Source organism: Vitis vinifera, chromosome 15 (assembly GCF_030704535.1).
Source record: "Vitis vinifera cultivar Pinot Noir 40024 chromosome 15, ASM3070453v1".
Taxonomy (NCBI): domain Eukaryota; kingdom Viridiplantae; phylum Streptophyta; class Magnoliopsida; order Vitales; family Vitaceae; genus Vitis; species Vitis vinifera.
The window spans coordinates 21,774,053-21,797,461 of NC_081819.1; the positions used below are offsets into that span (position 1 = coordinate 21,774,053).

Genomic DNA, 23,409 nt, shown 5'->3' on the forward strand with positions numbered 1-23,409 from the left:
AATTCAGAAGAAATTGGCACAGAATGGGAAAAACACTAGTATACATTTTGCATATTTGAAGCATTCAAAGCCCTCGTGACCAGAAGGATGCAGTTGTTACATACAAAGCCCTCACATACAGAATGGAATACGAATCTATGCATCCTTTTTGACAAAAATCAAGGAATAAAAGAAGGTTAAATATGAAGAAGAAAAGAATGATCAAACTAGACTCTAGCTTTCAAGGGTCAACAAACCCCATAACACCAATTTCTATACCGTTGTTGAGTTTGAATTTTCCACGTCTTCAGGTGGAGGCTTCACATACTTGCCTATTACTTTTTGGTGGGATCGTCTTCTCATCCTCAAGAGTTTGTCCTTGCTTTGTTGCCTTCTCTTCTCTTTTTGCTGTAGTCTCTGATTCCTCTCTCTCAAGTATATACCCTGCCAGAAGACCTCACCTGTTGAGGGCCACAACCACCGTCTCATGGGGTGGTCATCATCTGACTCCTCAGCCAACTCCTCATCCATGCTCTTTAGGGTGGCGTATGAGAACCATTTTACCCACATATGACCTCTACGATTCTTCAATTTATGGTGTTCATGCATCTCGCCTGTCTGAGGATTCACGTACACCATTCGCTTTGCACCGTGATATGCCCAAACGTTTACGAGTAACTCAAGCACCCGAGAGTAGCAATGCTTGTCCTGCAGGAGGGAATACCATTATGTGATTTCCATAATACAATTTAATGACAGCCCCATTAATTTTTTATTTTAAGAAAAAGAAACCAAAGCCCTGAATAATCAGTTGACTAAAGCAAATGCATGAGGACATTGCTAATCAGATTATCATAGGATTGCATTTTGTTTCTCAAAGCATTTCAAAAGATTCTACCATTTTTTTTACATCACTCAGAATAAGACCCTCTTCTTCCTTCTTTTGTTTCAACATTTATTTATTTATTTATTTCCTTATCTTTTTTCAATACACATAGTGTTAACTTATCATAAAGCTTAGAATAAGGACATTTTCCCATTCATGTTGATGTAGTCAATACTGACTAAACAAGACAAACTTTAGTTCTCAAATTCTTCAGCCATGGAAATGCTGGTTCCCTAAAGCCACAAGAAAAACAATCAATCATTGCTCTTCCCTAAGAAAAATAATCAATCATAGAGGGATACTGTGGTCAAGAAAGCAAGCATGCCAACCGTTTTAAGATGAATCTTCAGTATATAAGCCCTAGTTGTGTGTGAGGCATTGAATTTGCTACGAGTCAGAAAGAAAATTCTCATAACAGAAGTACAAGAAAGAAAAGGCAAGACAGAAGTTCTGTACTGAAAGAAAAAATCATCACAATGAGTACTAGAAGTTACCTTGGACAAACTCAGATAGCAGTGCCCTCTTTGATGGTGGTCATTGTATATCTGTGCATCCAATGCATCCACAAACATCCTGCAGATGGTACAATATTCAAATTAAGATTTGAAAGATGAAAAATGGGCTAAACTTGCCTGTATACACCCCTCAATTGCTATATCCAGTACCTTGAGAACATTACAAACTCTAGGAAGGATCGGGTTGGCAAAGCCCAGCTCTGCATGACAGACCATGCATCTCCATCTACAGGCATAGGTGGTAAGGAATCCCAATCTCGCTTTATGCCATACATCTTCTTAAGAGCCTCTGAGAAAGCAAACCTATAAACATCATGGGAGATCCATATGTTAATAATAGTTTGTTATTTGGTCAGAATAGGTATGGGAAAAAATAATGTAATGGATGCAATATGTCTTACTTGCAATTTCCAGCATTTATAGCATCACAAAATGACCAAAAATCCAGTTGTGAAGGGTTTCGAGGATCCATGTCCATGCGAACCCAGAAGTAGAGTGTGTCCCCATGCTTTCGTGCTTGGATAGCATTTAACAGTGCAGTTTCAGCTATCTTAGACAATGATGCCTGTTTAACTTCCAAAATCAGATATGTAGCAACAGAGTAGGCACAAATAATTATGCTGCTGCTCCTAACCACAAGATACTTAACCAAAGGGTCAGTATGTCAGGTATGTAGGTCTTCCTTTACAACCTATTGCATCATACCAAGAAGCTCTTCAAAGGTGTTTTTTCTCAAAGGAAAATTTGTACAGTTTCTACTTTTTCCTATTTCTCAATTCAAAAGATCTCCATTAAACAGCAGAATATAAAGAATTTTCAAGATGATAAGATAAAGTTGATCATCTGAATGATTATGAACAAATGAACCCAACTCAACCACCATCAGGATTTATTGAGATGAGTATCACAATTGGTCCACATAGTTGGGCCATGTGAGAGCTATTGTCTCAATGGTCACAGGGTCTGCCAACATGGACAAAGGGCCAACCTATATCGCTGACAAGACCAACCTGAAAGATGCTAAAATGAAGGATTGAAACATTCCTATACATGGAATTAACAAAGGAACTCAGAACCAGAAGAGATCACATACATTCCTTGCTGTTGCCCTCCAAGATTGAAAACCTATCCAAGCATTTCTGTGTATACGGTCAACTCTGTTAGCTATTGCAAAAAAGGCCCCATACTCTCCAAGGGCATCTCGGTAGTAAGGGTTGTTAAGAAGTGGAAGGCGAGAAGGTGCATCAATATCATCAGCTTCGCGTCTACGACCTTTGGTGGACTACAATCATCAATTCCATGGATCCAGATCAGATCGGAGAAAAAAATTTCATCTTTTATATAGATTCCATCAACTGTAAGAAAAACAACTAGTCTAGCATACAAGGCCACCACTGATCCCATCTACTGCATCATTTGATATAAAAGAAGGTATCCATAAAAACATTAACATCATTTGTAACTCACCAGCCCAATTCCTCGATAAAGTGAAGTAGCATGCAAAAAAGGCCAAGTTCCTTCCCCAAAGTAAGGCTCATAAATGCACAACGGTTGACCTGTCCTTTCAAGCTCCCCGTCATCTCTTTCATGCAAATCATTCTTTGCCCGATCAGCCCTTTTGGCACTTCGATATACGTCCTCCCATGATCCACGAGGTTGATCGGTTCTATCCTTCAACTAGATCAAATACCCAAGAAAAAAAAAAATTCAGGGTGTGATGCTACAAAATACAAAGCAGCATTCTATATCTATCACAGTGAAACTCTCAAAAAGCACTTGTCTAAATCCACATCCTGAACCACATGGAAGACAATGCCCCCCTATTTTAAAACCAAAACTCATCATCATTTCCTAAAAATAAAAAATAAAATAACCACCGCCTCATCAATCAGAATGGGCAGTCAAACATGCAGGGTTGTAAAGAATGTCAATTCCTAACAAAAGTATCAACATAAACAATGGACAACACTGGATGCTGTTCAACCCTAATTAAGAAAACATTTAATACTGCCCTCACCATCTCTTACCTCATCCTCCTCTCTTCTCTTTTTAGCATTAGCAATTCCAATTAATTTCTCCTCCTCCCAGATACTATATGGGAATGATTCATCTGTAGTCACAGAACCAGAACCCCCTGTTTGAGATTGGCTCCACTGCTCCTCAAACTTGTCTAAGAATCTGTGACTTCTTGAAGTTCTATTTGTATATGTTGAATGTCCACTTGCTGCAAATAGATTCCATTGCCATTCCTCTTTCAATTTGGGAGGGATTTCTGTCACAGCCTTGGGAGATGCAACTTCAGATGGGAACTTAAGGAGATTTTCAAGCAGTGAAGCATACCCTTCAACAGTTTCCATAACCATCAGGTTCTTTGCAGTGCTTTTTCCAAGTGATGCAATATTATGAACTAACGGTGATAATTTCCCTTCAGAGATCATTTGCAATATGACCTGTGTCAGAACACTAATTTTCTCCTTTGGGAAAAGATAGCCGTTTACCCTGTCATCAACCTAATGGTTATCGTTAATGCAGTCAGTAGTTTTCTAAAATAAAAAACTAATTAATTAAGTAAAAGTATGCAATAAATGGATGATTAAAAATAGTACAATAAAGAGAATTCACTATCAGGATGCTTTAAAGATGTCTTAAAATCATATCCATGCATAGGCAACATGCACTCAAGATTAAATCCATTCATATATTAATTATTTCCTTCCCATAAGATTGAAGCCAATATTTTGGTTAGCTCCTCCCACGGAGATCCCAGCCAATAGTTTGGTTGGTTCCTCCCCATAAGATCCCAGCCAATATTTTAATCAGTTCCTGCCCTGAGCTCATAACTACACCCTCACGTTTCCTAACAAATTAAGTTAAAAAAATCACATAACGAAAGTTATACAGATGAAGGTGCCATACAGACGAGCACTGTGATTCAAGGACATGAGAAAAACACAGTGGACCATTATCTAATGGAAGATATGCAACTACGTCAAGTTCTAAATATGAATAATTTCTGCATCCAAACCCAAGTATTGGATAAGGATTTGTTAGTCTGGAGTGTTTTAAAGGGTTTTCACACCATCAAACTTTTTATCTTTGATAGATATTTTTCACTAATTAATAAATGTCTCGAGGAGAAAGCAGCATTTAGAAGCATACGTATTTCTTGATAATGGAGAGATCTGGAGCTATGATCAGTTTCCCAAAGCTCATGGCTTTTATCAAAATGTCTGGAAACGATTGCTCTTCTAGGAAGGATCCATATATCACTATATCAGCAGCAGCTAGAACATTGTCTGCTTCCCCCACATCAATGGCTATGTGCTTCACAACACCCTTTGGATATCGTAACTTAAGAGCAATGGCCTATGGAAATATGAACATTAAGATGTTAAAATAATTAGACAAAAATGAAATTAAGTCCAAAATTCTACAGGTATGCAAAGCTATACCTCCACAGCCACACTGTAGTTATTAGCTGAATTTCCACTTGTGATAAGGATTTTGAGATGAGAGTTGGAATTATTGTCAACTGGAAACTCCGCAACAAGTGGCAATAAAGCCTGTAAAATGAGGGCATGCTCCAACCACAAACCTTTGTACAAAAATTGACTTCTGACAAGTGCAATAACAAAGTCATCAGGTCCATAACCCATCTTGACACGTGGGCTATCTCTATGTGATGCCATGAAGTTATCCACTTCCCATGCTTGAGCAGGAGAACCCGGAATAACAAAATAATTTCCAGAATCAAATGTGGAGTAAATCATCTGCAGAAGGTAGAACAACCAATCAAAACGCTAGAAAAAGACCAATCTCAGCACCAAACTTCAAAGCATGAGTTCTGTACAGACATGCAGCATTATGAACAGGATACCAGGGAACACAACTAATTCCTACAAGACCAAAAGCTTGTTACCGGCAGGACATAATTTGGAAAGACAACAGCAGTAGCACGATTGAAGACTTTTTTCCAATCATTTACAAGCTCAATCTTGCCAGTCAAATTGTATTGTCTCAAACGTGTAGCAAGTGTCCCTTCAGGGATGGTCCATATAAGTGGTAAAGACTTGAAAGGTTCCTGCACAAAACTGTAACAGTAAAATCATTCATTTCAATTGAATAAGGACATTGCTGGAAGAAATAGCTTTGAAATACCAACAAATATCACGAACAAGCATAACAAACAAACTGAGCTCCTCACAAGGACAAACTTTTAGATTTCAGATATTTAAAAAGGAATATAAAAGTGAAAATAAAGCAAATAAAAAAGAAGCCAATTGAAAGCATCTATGCGGATCATAAATAGAGTGAACACATTCACTGGCAAAAGGATCCAAGAGTTTTCACATAAGCAAACGAGACATGCAGAAAGTTCCCAAACAAATTTCAGAAACATCATAATGAGAAGCACTAGTACTCATAAATAGAGATTATGTGCATGTGCCTCAGATCCATATCTATACATATTAGTGAGTCCAAAGCCTAATGACAAGGTGCTTGGCATCAAACAAGCCAAAAGAACACTAAGCAAACAACCAGGTTTACCAATTTTCTCAACCTATAAGTGCAACTATGGCTTTATTCTTGATTATTTGAGGCTAGCTATGGGAACCTTACTTCTCCAATATAATTTATTGAGGGCCATATTTCCTGTTAAGTATTGCCATAAGCCAATAATTTATTTTTCTCTATCTCAATGTACATCCCCTTTTTTCCTGTCCTTGTCCCAGTAGCCCCTTCAAGATGAGGCGATACACTCATTCACCTGATGTGATTACTGGTCTTTTCAGAACATGAACAAACAATCTCATCCAATACAGTCTGCCTTTCTAATATGTCCACATTATAGAAAAGAAGAAAATCTCTTAGGCGAATAAAAACAGAAAACTCCAACTCACATTCCCACAGATACTTCTGTATTTTATTCATTCAATATTCACTCAACCTCTTTACATGAAGTATTGACTTGATACCTCCCACTACCAATAACTACAATTTGATAAATAATCTGAGATAAAAAAATAAATAAAAAATTAAGTAACAGGTTAACATCTCAGACAAGTTTCTAAAGTATCTGAAGTTTCCCCAATGTATCTTCAACTCAAAAAGGTTACCAAGTATTAGATGCATGCAAGAGCCAATCACATAAATCTCAAAAAGAAAAACCATATACCATCTTTTGATTGACCATTCAGTTTAACTAGATGTCAACTGTAGTATAATAGAACCAAATCTTTAGCTCAGAAAGTCTTTGGATTGGGATATGCAAAGAATTCCAGTCATAGTATAAATATTTGGAAGTTCATCCTTTTAAAAATACATATAACAAAACTTACCAAGAAACAACACCCCTGGCTTCAAGAGAATTCACAATTATGCCATCATAACTGCAAAGAAAGTATATATCTTGATTAGATATGACCACAATCAACTGATTCCAATCAATCAAACCAAGTGTCCAGTTTTAGCAACAAATCAAGAATGGATGTTGCATGACCACACTACTCAAATAAGTAAATGCATTTAAGTCAATTCTAGAAACAAACTATACAGAATGATAAAGCCATTACATCATCTAAATAATGACTGGAGTAGTCAGGATTATCCATTCAGCAAAAGAATATGTTTCAAATAGTGACACTACATAGGCAATTTAAAGAGGAGAAAACATGGTAACAATTGGATAAGATTTTGGAATCGCTTAAAACAGACTTAAATTTAAAATTATAATTTTTATAAAAAAATATGGGAACTTAATCTGGACCACCATAATATTTTCACCCCAAACGGACATGAGTTAAGGCAGACCCTGCAACAGACACCAGAACCACAAAGACATCAAATGTAAATAGAGAAACTGAACAAAGCCATTGTTTGTGGTAGCTAGAATGAGAGGATTAATGGTGCAGAAGTTCATGATAAAGAATAATTATGATCAAAAGAGTACTTTAGCCAGTCTACAACAGCCGCTGACTTGGCATTGCTTCTGATAATTGTGACTGGAAATCCTACATTTCTCCAAATGGCATTTACAGGACCATCTTCAAGTGAATACACCTGAAAAAAAAAAAAAAACAAATACATGAAGAAAAATAAGGAAACAAATCACATATAGTGCTAATAAAAAAATCAGAAACAATCATTTCATTGCATTGAAATAATAAATTGCAAGAAGGATAATAAATCCTTCCAACAGTGAACTATCCTCCGTACAAAATCTGATTAAAAAAGGAAAATACGTATATGCTAATCCAAAAAGGCAAATCTAGCACAGGCCAAAATGGTTAGCACAAAGCTCACTATAATTCATAACATATCATATCTTGTCTTCCAAATCATAGAGTTTACACCATGCTAGTAGTTACCACTACAATATGGTACTAAGATAAGAAGGCAACTGTAGACACCTATGATACCCGGATCTTTCAATTGTACCGAATGTACCCATGTTGACACAACATGACATGGGCTTGTGGTATGGGATCCTTGTTTGACACTCCTATTTCACTTTGGGTATAGCTGTTTGATTTTTTTCGTTGATATCCTTTTATTCTTTCAACTTTCTTAGTAATAATTACATTAGAGAAAAAGAAGCGCAAACTAAAAAGTGAGTTTTTGTAAGAATATTTAGGGATAAGAGAAATAAAAAGGGATTAGAGAGAAAAGATAGGAGCTTTTAAAAATGATATCTTCATTTCCAATTTATTTCGAATTGACTTTTCTTTTGTTATGTTGTATCCCAGTTGAAGTGCTTGTTTTTTGGATTCTTTTAGCCGAGTCCCCATATCCTAAAATTTGAGTTATGAAAGATTAGACATCTAGACACATACCCACATCCAACACTCATACCTGAATCCATGCAACATATATTGACACTAGATAAGGTAGTGCCTAATTCCAAGGGCAAAAGGGCATAAAAAAATTAGAAAAACTATGTAGCAGCAGGAAAGAAGAGTGTCTTGGGAGGATCCAGGCCTTACAAGAACAATACATAGCTGCAGCAATAAATTTGTGGATCAGACAAACATAAGGCTAGTAAAGGGATGTAGACAGTCCAACAAATGCTACTTGGACACAGCAGATGAGTGTGACCATGGAACATTCAATTTAGATGGAAAATTAGAGAATGATGCCTCAAAACTAGAACTTCACTGACATGGTTGTTATGCCTGATCAGAGGATTGTTATTTAAAGAAGAAATTGATCTGGATTCCCTTGCTATCCAAAAGAAACATCAAATCTCATTCACATGCCTTAACTTCTAAGTAGTTTCATAAATAAGAGCTTCATACCCAAAAAATTTCCCATGCTTTTCCACTTCCCTCCATAAGTCATCGGCCCTGTTTTTTTTTTGTCTAAAGCTTTGATAGACTTCAGATATTCTAGCATGATTTGTTTTATAAGTAAAGTTTTATTCTCAGATATTTTGTCTAAAACCTTTGTATCGATTTTTATTCAGAGTTCAGTCAAATTCACACCTATTCAAACTTCAGATAGAAAACAAAGACCACCTCCCTTGCATAAAAATGTTACAAGAGACCCTTACAACACCCTCCAATACAAAATCTACCTCATCCACATGTTAATTAGGAGTTGACTTTTGAAAAATCATTTCCAGATGAAACAGTTTCTTCTACTACAAATCTGCCTAGGAATCCTACCAAAACTCCCATCCTTCCAACACTGTCAATCTCTTACATTGCTTCAAGTACACACCATGCTCAATTTGTTAAACAAGCACTTGATTGGTTAATGCATTATGCAAAGACACTTCAAAAAGTAACCAGTACCATAATAAGGAGAAAATAATACCTACAAACTTCACTTAGAAGTTCAAACAACAAATATTTTCTCACCTCAAAACCCTAAATTCAAACTTCAAAGTTAAAATAAATCCAGGAATCATTGGCATTACCTGAATAGTGTACCCCATTTCCAGCAATGCGGATGCCACAGTCACCATCAGTAATTGCTGTGGATCAACCAACAGATCCGGGAAAACCTTCACAAAGACATCAAAATCAAACAAATTATAAACTAGAACAAAAACCATAAACCAAGCACAAACAAGAAACATGAAGCAAGCAACCAATTGGTCCAATTCTACATATCAAATGCCAAACAAAATGTAATTAGAAAAATTAGAAAAAACACAGAAAAAGAAAAGTAGGAATACTGACCAGAGCAAGCTGGGGCTTTCTATATCCAAAACGGTGTCGTAGCCTTGAAGCAGAAGAGAGATTTACCTCATCAGCCTCCTTCTGAAACTTCTGAAGGAGCTTTGATGGCTCAAATCTAATACCTTCCCCAAAATCTAACCCACCAATATTCTTGATAAAACTCAAATCCCCATAACCATTCTCCATATTTTTCAATGACTCCCCTGATTTTTCCATTATCAAACCCGGCAAAAACATCTGGAATAGAACCACAAAGAAGCAGAACACCGCCACTGTGCACACCCATTGGAGGTAATCTAGCTTCCCGAAGAACAAAAACCTTGAAAATCTCACAATGGGTCTCTGAAAAGCCGAGCCTTTGTTCGACGAAGAGCGAAGAAGAGGGTCTCTCTTCACCGGAACCCCATTTTCCAGAGAACCCATTTACAGACCCATAAAGTAAAACACAGAAAAAGCTTCGCTAAAAAAAAAAAAAACACCAACCGACAAATCAAGATCAACAATAGGAGACTTCCCCAACACTCAAAATACCCTTTTTCCAGTCCCGCACTCCACCACTACGACTGGAACCCAGATGTGAAATCAACGCCAAAAATCAAGATGCTTGTGAATAGTGCAAAAGCACAGCTAGAGAGAGAAGAAGAACACCAAAAAGCACAGAGCTCTGACGTGGATGCGGTGGTCGTGGATTGTCAACGATTGGGACTTGGATGGAATTTCAACAAATTTGTCAACTGAAAATTGAAAAAAAAAATACAAAAAATAAAAAAGTTTTAGATAAGGGAGAAAAAGAGTGAAGATTGCTAGAGAAATTGTAGGAGATTTTGCGGGGTGGAGAATCTAGAAATGAAATCTAGCTACATGTGAATGAGTCTGTTATTGTTTTATGAAAGGATTAATCTGTGACGTACATTTTGCATTGATCATATAGTTGTTGTTACCTTTTGGTTAAAACCTAAGGATTGAATTGAATTGAAGCATTCATTAAAATATTTATTTAATTTTGCAATTTTAAAATATGAGACAATTTCCTTCTTCTAAATTTATTTCAAATATATCTTAAATAATTAAAATTTTCAAACCTCAACATTTGTCATTGAATTTTAATATAAAATTTAATTCATTAATAAAAAAATAAAAAAATATTGTATTTTGATAAATAAATAAAAGCAACCATTTAAGAGCCCGTTGTTTTAAAAGATGTTTTGTTATCTAAAAACTATTTTTTAAAATTAAATATTAAAATAAAAGTCAAAAATGAAAATGAAATTATGCCTTATGCATTGGAAAAACAAAATCATAATGTGAATCGATAAGATTTTCTGGTACCTCTATTTTATTTTGAAATAAAAATAATAATAAAAAAAATATAGAAATTATATCTTAAAATACCAATTCATATGAAGTTAAAATTTTATTTTAAAAAACATCCAACTCTAATTACTATTTTATTAAAATTGCATAAAATTAAGATGGGTTGTTCATATTTTATTGAGAAATTGATTGTAGGAAAAATACAAAAAGAGGAGATGATTAAAAATAAGGATTGGACAGTGGACAGACTGGAGATGTTTGGAATAATAAAGTTGGAAACAGATAAGAGGAGTAAATAAATGAAACCCATCCTATCAAATAATAATTCCAATTTCATTTCATGCTTAACTAATGTTCACAGTGGGTGTTTGAGTCATTTTTACCTTAGGAAAATCTTGTGACCATGCTGCTTGTTGTGAGGGAAAATATTTTTCTATCAGAACTTTCCCGAGAAAAAAACAATTGAGATGGGGCCATTTCCTATTGTTATTATTATTTTAGCTCTCAGTCTGTTCATCTTGATGTTTGCCGACACTCATTTTTTTGATAACAAAATGATATACAGTATTTGGAAAGTGACCTACCACCAAGCGTTTGTAGTCCAACGGTTAGGATAATTGCCTTCCAAGCAATAGACCCGGGTTCGACTCCCGGCAAACGCAGCTGCAAATCAAAACAGAAATCTGTTTTTGGAAAACAGTTTCTCAGAATATTCATCCGGTTTTCTTTATATTCTTGAACAAATATCTGGTTTTAAGAACCAATTGCTTATCAAAATGCTCATTTCTAAATATAAAAAAAAACTGTTTTAAAAAATGATTCTCAAATAGACCTAGTAAAAAATGACCTGAATTCTGAATTAGGGTTTGAGCAGTTGGGGTGATTGGTAACAAATACTACATGTATTGAAAAGCATGAATTTGAGCAGTTATAGATTGATAACAAATGCTGTGTGCATTGTAAAGAATACAGAGATGAATCAGTCTAAACAGTTCACCTTCCCTAACAGACAGGAGAAAAACAACAATCAATCTGGACCATTCTGCAGTTTGATGTTTGGTGCAATTCACGTATGGGAGACAACAAAGCGTGGAAGATTTGAGTAGTTGTCAATGGTGAACCCTCCAGTTTGATTCCATGGCTGAAGGTTACATGCAGAAATCATGAACTAATTGGTAGGTTGCATTTCATGCGGGGTTGAACCATGACTCTGCTTGGTTCTGCTGAAAGAGATGATGGGGTTTCGGTTTTTTTTATAGTTTGCCAAGTGGGGATTCTTGTGCATGATCATCTACCAACCAGAGTCCATAGTCCTGGAAGCGCTTTATCTTCTTCTCAAAACCCGTGATATAATTGTTATGGATGATAACATTCATTCCCTTGGTTTCCTGCACCCATGTTTTGTTCTTGAAGTATAATCCTCCTGTGGGGAATGCTGCCTGGGGCAGCAGGTAGAGATCCACCTGTAAAATCATCGAATGCCAAATTTCAGTATTAAATGAATGGAAATAAACAACCAATATTACTTTGCAGTTTTCAGTTAATTTTTTACAATACAGCATAACTTTGATCCGAATATCTAACTGTGGAGCATTTTTTGTGAATGCCTCGTAGAACATGTTCTCTCTATGATAACCAACCTAACAAGAATATTCAGTATTTCTCAAATATTGTGGCATTCCTGAGAAACCTCTGTTTTGCCCGGTTCTCCAAACATTCAGGTAAAACCCTATTGCTACGTTTGATTAGCATGATAAAATAGGATAGAATAGGATATACATATCGTAGGATATCAGGGTTGGAAAAAAAAACTAACCATAATAGTTTATCTAAACAACCAGGCCCTGTTCAACAGAGTGCATCTATATGGTATTTTTAAGGATAACAAGGAAATGGAACCTTCTAATGTTTTGAGGTGTATGGCTTGAGGGCTGAGGTTAAGTCTCATGATTGCTCATTATTTAAGTAAAGTAGTAATTTAGTTAAAAGTAAGCATAATTTTAGCGACATATATAGTCTACATGCAACTTTGCCATCACTGAAACATCGAAGAGACAGGATGAGAGTATTGCAATGAATGGTGGACATGGATTCTTTAAAGAAGAAAGAAATTGCAAAGGAATACCAAATTTAACATCTACTATGGAAATACCATATGTAAAAAGTTAAAAGAGTTTTTGAACAAAAATAATTAATAAATATGACTTAAGATGCAGTTTTGAAAGGACTAACAACTGAAAAAACAAACTATTTTGTTAGGTACTTGCTCTCTGGCTATAACCTATTTCTGATTAATGCAGGAGGCACATGCCATATACGAGTCAGGCTAACGCATGAGACGAACACATTTGAAGCATGACCCTTGGTGTTGAAGCCCAAGGCATTTCCTCTGATGCTCCAACAAGAGGAAGGTGAACTGTGAAATTAAGGTCTCAGACGCCTTTCAGCACATCTTTTATGGTAATATAGCCTTACATGCCTTCTCAACCGTTTTATTTCCATAATAAAAAGAACATGCCTAAGTTTCCTGGTACATAACTGCATACTGAGTTATAGAAGATACTGGAAAGGCAATAGCAAGAAGGCAAGCATAACAAACCTCTCCTGCAGTCCTGTTTAATGCCCAGTTAAAAGCAGGCTGATCATTTGACTTCTTTGCTCTGGACCATGGCTGAGCTTGAAGTTCCTCAATCCACTTCTTCATGACCAGCTTTGCTCCATTGGTGGGGCGCATGAAAATCATGCAGCTGCAAATGTAAGTGCGCCCTTTTTTCCCTGGAGGTGGTAAATCATGAGAGTGGTTCAGAGGTTTCACCTGGTCACCCAAAGAGAAAATATGTATATAACTTAATGTGACAACCAAAACGGTAGAAGTGTATGCTGGGTAGAAGTACAACTTCAAGGCAAGCAATACATTCAAGAAGTGCCATAGGAGATAAAATCTAACTCAATTTTATACTTGTGAGCTAATAAAATTCAAGAGAACAGTTTAATGAGAGTACATGTGGCAACTGAAAAATGTATTATGATATATACACTGGCATCTCCCCCAATGATGCTGACTCAACTCAAATCCATCATATGGTGATTCTATGAACCCTTCAATTATATATGGTCCTTGCCTTATTGGAAATTGAGGTTAACTTTGAATATCAATGGGGTTGTCACTCAATACATGGAACTGGAAGGCGCCAAGGAGACCTAAAGAGCAACAGTTCAGGAATTCAAGGCAGTGAACAGGTGGGATGGGTTGAAAATTAGGTATGTTAGTGATGCTATCTTTTGATGTTGTACAAAAAAACTAAAGGAAGTTGACTTGAATCACATTGAATTCAATTCGTATTCTAAGAAATTGAAGTGTGTGGCCTTGGTGTCCAAAACACCAGGCCTTTGAACAATTGTACAGGCATAAAATTCCTCTAATATCAAAAGGAAAAGCAGATGTTTCCAGCATGTTCTAACTCATTTTTCTAGAGATGATATTGGATATAATTTTTGGAAAGTGTGTTTTCAGAATATCTATTGTACTATCAATTCCATTACTCATACCATGACATGAATAATTTACAGTTCACACCGGAACACACTGAAAGCTAAAAGCAAAGTCGGTATACATACTGCAGCCATATCATCAGTGAAGTAGACATCATGCTTCCCTTGCAAATAGGGAAATGGATCCGCCAACCACACCATATCAACATCATTGTACATAACATTATATCCAAGCTCCAAAATATTCAGCAGATGGCGAGGCCTTCGGGAAGTAAAATTGAAGAACCCCTGTACAATGAAATCAATCAAAAACATTTTAAATAATCCAATACAAAAACTCTATAAAATATTCATCACTATCGACAAAGAAGAAATAGGAAATGCAAAGTAGAATATTCCAACTCTTCCACTGTTGAACTTTAAGCACAAATCAATTTACCAAGCAAATATACCCTAAAAGCATGGAGAACATCTGATTGCTTTCAAATTTTCACTAGAACCAAACTCAAAACAATATGTGAAATGAAAAACCACCCATTAATGAAAGGGCAAGATGTTCAGGTTGCTACAAGTACCCGTTACCAACAAAATAACAAAGCATAACCCGGGAATCATATATGGATGAATGCTCGAAATCTTCACTAGTACACAAATGAAACCGACCCTCCTACATTTTTGGCTATGTTTTCTGGTTCAAATTTCCAATGCCCCCACAGAATTGAATCCCACAAGTAAAATCATTTCATTAGTTACTAACTTCACTCCCAAGATCCTAGATGCACTGAAATAGCATATTGCAACACCTAGTCTTAGCCCATGAACAAGAATGCCATAAACAACGAACCCTTGAACTATATATCACAAGAAAAATCAAAAGCAAATGACAATGTTATATACCATAGAACCAAACTTATGGGCAGTTTGGGCGTCAGGGGCTGGCGGAACCAGAACAGCATGGCCAGGCCATTTCTGATTGACGGTATAAAGGGTGGCATAGTCCTCTGCAATCACAAGAACCTTGTCCTGATGCTTTTGCCTTGCAATACTAATCAACCAATTGTTCAAAAACGGCAAATAAGGCTGACTCACTGCACACACAATCACAGTCCCGTTCTTGGCCACGAACTCCGCCGCTTGAGCTAGAGTGTAGTCTCTCCATTTCGAAACCGAAGCTCGGGATAAAAGCCCATCCGGCATTCTCATCTTCATGGTCGGCAGCAAAACCCCGACAACGACCATCAGTGTTAGAAGAATCAACAGCCCCGTTCGGCCGAAAATCGAGATGGGTCGTCGCCAATCGAGCGGATTTCGAGGGGAAATCGGGTTTGGGTTAGAAAGAAGGTGGTGGTGATGGTGGGGTTGCTGTTGTTGTCTTTGGTGTATTGATGTTGACATTTGGGCAATGGAAATTGCTGAAACAAGGACGAAGATGAAGCGACAACAGCTACAGTATGTGTAAATTGAGTGTAAGATGTGAGGATTTGAGTGGGATTTCTAGGGTTTCTAGGTTACAGTTGGATCTGTCATCGTGAAGATGGTGATCTGTCTGCATGAAATTTGTGGGGTTTGAGTCAGCAGATCCGACGGTGGAGAAAGAGATCAGGAGGTGTCGGTGTTCACTGTTGAGTCGGATCTACGGCAGATTTCAATTGCACGTAGGCATACAAACGGACAACGAAACGGCACCGTTTCATGATTTAGGGAAAATTTTGGTGAAAAACCACCCCTCACCTTTAGCCAACGGAGAGAGTAATCAAGAAAGGAGAAACCAATGAAATTTGGGCTATGTTTGGTTGAAGTATTATGAAAAAGAAAAAACAAATATTAAAAAGATACTTTTCATGTTTGATTTTTTTATTAAAAATAAAAATAAAAAATCAAATATAAATAAAATTAATTAAAAATTCATATCATTTAATCTTTACATAAAAAGTTAACTGAGTTTTAAAAATTACATAAAAATAATTTATAGATTTCAATTTTATTTTTTTTATCTTTTTTTCTTCTATTTTTTTTCCTATTCTCTTTTCATCAAAATTTTCAAAAAAAACAAACACACCCTTATTACCTTTTGAGCCTATTACTACCATAATTTCATGTCTGAAAGAAAATGGAGGGGAGCAAATAGCTTTAAATTCTATGACTCATACTATAAAATTTTCATTAAACATACTAAAAAAATAAAAATAAAAAATAAAAACATTGCCTTTTTCTTATTCATAACCATTTGCCTTCGAAGGAACTTGAAAAGAAACGGAAGAAGGAACTTGTGACCTCCCAAAACATCATCCAAACTCTACATACATAACATGTTTTCCTACGTGTTTTCTGAAAATAGTTTTTCAAAAGCAGTTCAGGAAGCATATAGGTTTGAGAGGTTTTCTAAATTTTCTCTTTTCCCTTTCTGTTTCCAGAAGAATAAAACTGGTCTCATGTTACAGTGCCAAACATGCCATATCCTTCATTGGAGATACAAAAAGGTACATAAAACTAAATTCAAAAGAACTGCCAAGACTCAAACCCTGTTAAAATTTTCTTCAGCAATAACATTTCTGCTCTTTTTGGCACTTTTCTTTGGGAGATCTGGGCAGATAGAGAAATTATTTTATTACATGAAATGAAAAATTGGACCTCATATACACACAAAGTTCAAGCATCAAGCCCTGTTGGTAGATAAACCATTTTTAGAGTAATACCACATAGTTAAATGTACATGCTGATCAGTCATAAGATAGAATTTGGCTACAACTTGTGAAATCTGCACAAGAACAGTTTATGCAGTCATTAATCACAGCAATTCATTCATGGGTATACAAATGTGATTGCCTTCATTACCAGACTGTTAAGCATTATTTGCTTCTTATTAGGCAGCCATGAAAGGAGGGGAGAGTAGACAAATCAATTTCGAGCATCAACTGTTGGGGACAGGTTAGGGTGAATACCCTCAGATTATGAGGAGGGTAAACTGTGACTTGCTTCAGTTATGGTTATGAGGCAGTGCTGGTCTATATCCTTGGTGTTTTCTGTTTGGCAAAGAAAGCTGATAGCACACTTTTACTCCGAGCAGCTGGATGGGCAAGGGCCATTGGACGTCGGTTTCGGTTGTCAAATGACCTGAATGGCATCACTGGCTTGGTGCCTTCTGATGAATCCTGCAAAAGCACACTTCTTTTGTAAGTTTGATAGTTCCGTTCATTAATCTAGCCAGGGATAAAGCATTTGAGGACAAACAATAGTTCAATATCCAACAAGCAATATCTATAAAAACTGTAAAATAATGTTCACAACCCAATAATAGCTACTATTTGATGATAGTCCACAAGTATCTTGTACAATGGATCAGAAACCATTAAATATTGCCACATAAAATATCAATAGTATCCAAAAACTTATATGTATGTTCCTTGAGCTTTTGATATAGCCAAGGCATGATTCCAATTTACAGCTAAGTCGGTGACTCCTTCACTATCTCCTCAGACGTAGGCTGATCCAAAAGCCTAAATTGAAGTAAACAAACTTCAGCATCCCTGAATCTTTTAACTCACACATGATCAAAAAAGGCTTGGCTAACTAATGAATTTTACACCATTCCGTCATTGGTCATTTGACAAAGCAAGCTCAGCACCTATCTATCTCATATCAAACCTTCTCAAGACACCAACTCCACTGGGAATTCAGGCAAACTGCTTTACCCTCAGATCTCTGATCACAGTACATCACAGTTAAATAACCAGCCACGAATCAATATTGATTTAATCCACAGGAGTAATACATCCCATATCCCTTCAAGATTTTCTAAAAGCACTACCTAGAGAACTCCTATCCACAAATGTAAAAGAAAATAATAATAATAATAATAATTGTAATCTTATAGTCATGGGGCAATCAATAAACTAATCCAGTCTTGAGAGAACATCCAAAACTTGGCTATAACAAAAAACAAATATAGCAACCTTATGCATGGGAATACTTGTGCACAGACTCCACTCTTTACTATTGTATCAATCACCAAATCAGCATTCCATTCATAAACTATAGTCTCTGCTAGAAAAAATGGCAACCAAGACATTATAGTCCATTTCGAGGTTTCTCTACCCAAGTAAAAACTGTACCAAGTAAGCATTTAAAAAAATGGTTGTACAACATCTCAGACACTGGACCTCAAATGACCCAAGTTTTCCTTTGTAGTACAACAATTAGTTTGTCTTTTGTTTCATAAACAGACACAATATTGATTATTGTACCAAAAAACCCAACCATGAGATTTTTTGTCTGATGCACTGTAACTCTCAACAGTATGACTGAAGTTCATTAGGTTAAAACAGTATTTGCACCTTTAACATCAAGTGCATCAAACTCTAGCAATCCACAAGCATCTAAAAACTCTAGTGAAGAGTACAATAATAATCTTATATATATAGTATCATGTTCTAATCTTTAAATTCCAGTTACATTTTATATTTTAAGGAAATCACATGGGACAAAATTTGCTTTGGTTATTGTTTTCTCACTGGCTTTTAACTCCTGAAGAATTATCAGCAAACACTGTCATAATACTAAGAAAGATTAAACCTAAAATTGAGAAGTTATGAAGAAAATTTCAATTTGGGATGATTGATTGGACCCATCACAAATAAGAGGGTGGAAGTTTAGAGCAGTTACTTTAAAAGCTACCATAACTGTTGCTTTTATCAAAACCGGGACAACTTGGTCCAGATCATTTTCCCGGTAAAACTCAAATCATTCCCCTTCCACAAGCTGAAAGATCTATACAGATCACCAAATTTAACTTCTTGAATGGTTGGTTCTTCATATAGATGGCTATCTAAACACCTACAACCTATCAAAATAGACAGCTTTCCTCCAAACCACCAAATTTCAATCAAAGATATTCAAAATCACAATCTTTTTTCCTAAACTTTTAAATAAGGCACTGCAAGTACCATATATGGTTAACATAAAACCTCATTTTGACAACAAGGTACCCCAGCACTACCCTCTGATATTAGAGGAAAATGAAGCAGTGCAAGGAGGTACAAAATAACCATAACCTATACTTTCCAGTACTGCTCATGCACAACCTGCAACTCTCTTGCAGCAAATAATTGGTTTGGTGGCACCTTATTATACTTCCTACACTTACTATCCCATCACCTGAAATTGCCCTCACAATTCACTCTCAAACGAATTAATTCTCTCGATATATCTATTCACCCTTGACCTGATTATGTACAAAACAAGATTCACACCTAATATTCATGCCTATATGTAGAACAGACATTTATTTCTAGAACCCAGTAACAACTGGGAATGCTGTTTAGTTTAGCACCTTTCGCTCAGCCAGATGTGTCCACAATTGAAACCCTCAATCATCAACACATTTCATAGAAGATTTATTCAAAGAAGGAAAGAAGAGGGTTAGTGAAAATCTGGCCAGAGATAGCCATTTTGTACACTATATGATGCCGATACATCTTCATGATTTATAACGCTTCCATGGAAAAATAAAGAACAATGAGTTTGCAGAAAAAAAAAAAACTCAAGCAAAAAAACACGCCACGTATATATTCATCTAATCTTGTGGAATATCAAGCATGCACTTAGAAGAATGTTGGGCATGTCGATTTTCTTGTTGATTTTGACATTACCCTCCACACGACACCAAGTGATTGTGTAACTGCACTAGAAGCAGGACCACTTGAAGGACCTCCACCAGCAGGACCTCCACTTGTCCGAATAGTCTCTTCAGAATCTGCATGCATAAAAACTTGTAAGACAAGATGTTATCATTTCTCTGTAAAAAAGAAAAAGAAAATGCACCAGCCATCTTCAGCACAATTGCAAGTGAAACTAAAAAATAGTGTAAGGAATAGCTTCAACCATACATACCCAATAAATGGAAGACTCTGGAAGTTTTGCCAGAAGTTTCTGGCTCATTAGTGCTGCACAATAGGCAAATTTTAGAAAATGTCAAGCTTTCTGGAAAAAGTTAGCAGCAGTAATATACAAACAGAAACGTCTGTGAAAACTTATATTGAGAGTTAACAAACTAACCTCAAAAAGGCATTTGCACTCCCTTTCAAGGTAGATTTAGTTTCTGAGGCTAAATGCCAGGAAAGAGTTTTTGATGTAGCATTACCTGAATGGAATGTCTTTGGATAAGTAAAAGCATATGGAAAATGTTAAAACCAACATAATAGTGACAAAATTGATGTGCCCACACTCAAAAGAACCAATTACCTGTAGGATAAATACGAGGTCTTGCTTGAATATGATTCTGGCTAGCATCTCTCTGTACTTGTAGACTAAAATGCACCTTTTTGTTGACAGAATCTAACATGGAGTATATCAGGGAAAGAGAAGCAGGAAAAGAAAAGCAAATGAAAAACAAAAATCATAAGTTATGTCATACTGATTAACACTTAAAAAGAAGCTAATAGTAATTAATCTTACTAGGTAAAATATAGTGCTTATGATGTCTTGGGATGAAAGCCAACAGCTGCTGCTGCCTGATACCTTCTTTATCCATGTATGTTTGGCATGTAAGAAGTTTCTAACATAGACAAACCAAATTTAGTATCTATTCATACATTTTTAAGCAACAATATACTCAAACTAGCAAGTGCAAAGAATCTTACCTGATTTACACATGAAACTTTTAGCTCCATGGTTGACACATCCAAGGTTTGTTGATCAAGGAGGTCAGTTAATTTATAAGCAACAGTGCCAAGGTGGTCAACAGCATTGACAAGGGCTCGTACGGCATAATCTTTCAGGTTGTCAAGTACCCTAATGCATAATTGCAAATTATTTTTCCAGTACAACCCACAAAAAAGAGAGAGAGAGAGAGAAAGAAAAAGAATGCCTAAGATCCAAACAAAACTTATTGTATGTGAATACAATTGGGTAAATACATGATTCTGAGCCATAAAGAGGAATGAGTACTAAGATCTACTTCTTTCTTTAAGTGTTTAAGTTCCACTATCCATAAATAGTATCACGAGATCAATGAAATCAAACAATTCATCAATTCTCCAAATTGAGGTCAGCACCTTGTTAAAAGCTTTTGCCTGGAGAAATTTCCAATTGGGGATTGTGCAGGTATAGAGAAAAAACTTTTGAAAAACAATAATAGGGATGCTACAGTTTTTGAAAAAAAAAAAAAAAAAACTTTTGAAAAACTAATAATGCAGCAGATTTGATTCTGCAATTTGTAGGTAGTGCAAGTGGTCTCACATCTGTTTCTGCTCACTATGAAGATAAGACTTTTCACAATATTCTGCAGCAGAATAAAGTTGAGGCCTCAAGTTCTTCAGCTCCTGAAACAGACAACACAAGGATTTAAAATGGATCTCAAACAGCAATTTGTATGTCCCATACTGAATACACACTGTGGCATGGAGAAACTACTTGGAAGAAAATACCTTGAAAAAATAGTTAACAGGCACAAACACAAATATCTGTTAAGAATGAGTACATCTAGCAACACAAATTACAGCAAACAACTTTCTGATCAAAGGGTTTATGCTCAGTCAGTATATATGTTCATTAAGCGTTTATACTCAGAACTACGGAGAAAACTGCAAAACGAACAAAACCAACCAAGTTCATTAAGGACTTATTTTGAACTCATTCAACCTCCGCCCATTTACTCCTACGGAAAATTCGGAAAAAATTACAAGTATGATGCAATCAGGAATCCATTACAAAACCCGTGAACATGCAAATTACTTCAAACCCAATCAACCCTGTTTGCAGAATCACCTTGTGACTAGAGACAATGCCTAACATCTGAACAGCAGAGGGACACAATCAACAGATAAAACCCGTTTATCAATGAATTATAGCTCAAGAACCAACATACAGAAGCAAGAAAATTAAACACTTTTCATCAACAAACGAAATAAAAAACAGAACAAATGCATTCATAGGCAAATCCATGAAGGAAATTATCAACCCACACACATGCAACGCCACAAAACAATCCAAATCCAACTCCAAAAATCGACCGAGCACCAAAACAAATCAAATGACCAAAACCCAAATCACCAGATCTGAAACCCACGCATACAAATACGAGAAAATAACGGAACCTGAAGGGCTTTGACGAAGCTCTTGCTGCGCTCCATGGACACCTCATCGAAGGTCATTGCAGGATGCTCAGCCCGCGATTCCTGCAATTCCATCACTATAAAGGCAGAGAAAACTCAAAACTTAATTGCATTAATATAATGAGGAATCAATAATAAATGAATAATTCTGATGGGGGTTAGGTTTCGGTGGGAGAGATAAGCAGGAATCTAGAGAGAGAGTGAAGTAGAAGCAATCCCGGGAAAGTGGGTGTTTGGAAAGAGAGAAAATATTTATTGATAGCGGTAAGGAGTTGTTGGTTGACACATCACTGACTTCACAGAGACAGTGGTTTGAAATTAAAGTTAAATTTCGTCATGTCATTTTCTAAAATAGGAAAAAAAATTATTTTCTTCTTTAATTGGAAAATCAAAATAATTTTTAAAACTAAATTATTTTAATTTTTTTAATTTCCTATAAAGCATTTTCCATTAATATTTATTTTTTACACTAAAATTACATCTCACAAAATTTTTATTACATGTTGGAAAATGAAAAATTATTGGAATATAGTATGCTATAAGTTAATAAATGTCCCTCTTTATAAAAATAAAATAAAATAAAATTACTTTTAGGATATTTTAAATTTAGAAATTTTCCTTATTAATATTGATAAATTCATAATCATTATGAATTTGGTTTAGAAGTACTTCAAAAAAGATAAATAAAAGTTTCGTTGGACCGTATAATTTAAAAATGGTTTTTATTTTTAAATATAAAAGATTATTTTAAAATTTTTTAATACAATTTGATAGTTGTTCTTTTGAAAATAATTTTTAAAAACAAAAGAAAAATATAAGTCTATTTAATCATGTTTTCTAAAACTTGTTTTTAAATTTGTTTTTAAGTTAAAGAATACAAAACAATTTTTAAAAATAAATTTTAAAAAACATAATCAATGAGTTCTAAG

At 35.6% G+C, this 23,409-nt stretch overlaps 3 protein-coding genes and 1 non-coding gene across 5 annotated transcripts; 1 reads left to right on the forward strand and 3 right to left on the reverse strand.

The window, feature by feature from the left end:
• Positions 1 to 24: 24 nt before the first annotated feature.
• LOC100262009 (uncharacterized) lies at positions 25 to 11,328 on the reverse strand. Of its 2 annotated transcripts, XM_019225708.2 has the most exons (15): positions 11,261 to 11,328; positions 9,564 to 10,297; positions 9,299 to 9,385; positions 7,331 to 7,440; positions 6,720 to 6,770; positions 5,300 to 5,471; positions 4,833 to 5,150; positions 4,540 to 4,746; positions 3,408 to 3,890; positions 2,848 to 3,057; positions 2,474 to 2,662; positions 1,782 to 1,945; positions 1,531 to 1,683; positions 1,360 to 1,438; positions 25 to 687 (listed from the first exon to the last, which is right to left on the reverse strand). In XM_019225708.2, the coding sequence occupies exons 2-15, from the start codon at positions 9,984 to 9,986 to the stop codon at positions 253 to 255; spliced, it is 3,081 nt and encodes a 1,026-aa protein (XP_019081253.1). In that variant the 5' UTR covers positions 9,987 to 10,297; positions 11,261 to 11,328; the 3' UTR covers positions 25 to 252. The 2 variants fall into 2 exon arrangements, with proteins under 2 accessions (XP_019081253.1, XP_002276292.2); XM_002276256.5 differs by lacking the exon at positions 11,261 to 11,328 and having other exon boundaries at positions 9,564 to 10,453.
• Positions 11,329 to 11,467: 139 nt separating this feature from the next.
• On the forward strand, positions 11,468 to 11,539 carry TRNAG-UCC (transfer RNA glycine (anticodon UCC)). The gene has a single exon. It is a non-coding gene; the product is annotated as a tRNA-Gly (tRNA).
• Positions 11,540 to 11,780: 241 nt separating this feature from the next.
• Positions 11,781 to 16,164, reverse strand: LOC100244803 (UDP-D-xylose:L-fucose alpha-1,3-D-xylosyltransferase MGP4). Its single transcript, XM_002279433.5, has 4 exons — positions 15,267 to 16,164; positions 14,496 to 14,657; positions 13,477 to 13,692; positions 11,781 to 12,340 (listed from the first exon to the last, which is right to left on the reverse strand). Exons 1-4 carry the CDS (start codon positions 15,762 to 15,764, stop codon positions 12,131 to 12,133), a joined length of 1,086 nt encoding a protein of 361 aa, XP_002279469.1. The 5' UTR covers positions 15,765 to 16,164; the 3' UTR covers positions 11,781 to 12,130.
• An 853-nt stretch (positions 16,165 to 17,017) lies between these two features.
• Positions 17,018 to 22,800, reverse strand: LOC100249941 (protein ABIL1). Its single transcript, XM_002279383.5, has 9 exons — positions 22,463 to 22,800; positions 21,606 to 21,688; positions 21,008 to 21,158; positions 20,823 to 20,922; positions 20,610 to 20,702; positions 20,424 to 20,508; positions 20,259 to 20,311; positions 20,018 to 20,121; positions 17,018 to 17,521 (listed from the first exon to the last, which is right to left on the reverse strand). Exons 1-9 carry the CDS (start codon positions 22,553 to 22,555, stop codon positions 17,375 to 17,377), a joined length of 909 nt encoding a protein of 302 aa, XP_002279419.1. The 5' UTR covers positions 22,556 to 22,800; the 3' UTR covers positions 17,018 to 17,374.
• Positions 22,801 to 23,409: the final 609 nt, after the last annotated feature.

Excerpts from the sequence above, each read along its gene's own strand:
- LOC100262009 (XM_019225708.2), bottom strand. The coding sequence starts at position 9,986 with ATGGGTTCTCTGGAAAATGGGGTTCCGGTGAAGAGAGACCCTCTTCTT. Across the intron at positions 9,386-9,563 it reads GAAAGCCCCAGCTTGCTCTG|GTTTTCCCGGATCTGTTGGT; the intron begins GTCAGTATTCCT and ends GTCTTTGTGAAG. Across the intron at positions 2,663-2,847 it reads TTTATCGAGGAATTGGGCTG|TCCACCAAAGGTCGTAGACG; the intron begins GTGAGTTACAAA and ends TGATGATTGTAG.
- LOC100244803 (XM_002279433.5), bottom strand. The coding sequence starts at position 15,764 with ATGTCAACATCAATACACCAAAGACAACAACAGCAACCCCACCATCAC. Across the intron at positions 14,658-15,266 it reads CCCATAAGTTTGGTTCTATG|GGGTTCTTCAATTTTACTTC; the intron begins GTATATAACATT and ends TTCATTGTACAG. Across the intron at positions 13,693-14,495 it reads TCACTGATGATATGGCTGCA|GTGAAACCTCTGAACCACTC; the intron begins GTATGTATACCG and ends TTGGGTGACCAG.
- LOC100249941 (XM_002279383.5), bottom strand. The coding sequence starts at position 22,555 with ATGGAATTGCAGGAATCGCGGGCTGAGCATCCTGCAATGACCTTCGAT. Across the intron at positions 21,689-22,462 it reads GCTTCGTCAAAGCCCTTCAG|GAGCTGAAGAACTTGAGGCC; the intron begins GTTCCGTTATTT and ends TGTCTGTTTCAG. Across the intron at positions 20,509-20,609 it reads ACCTCGTATTTATCCTACAG|GTAATGCTACATCAAAAACT; the intron begins GTAATTGGTTCT and ends CATTCCATTCAG.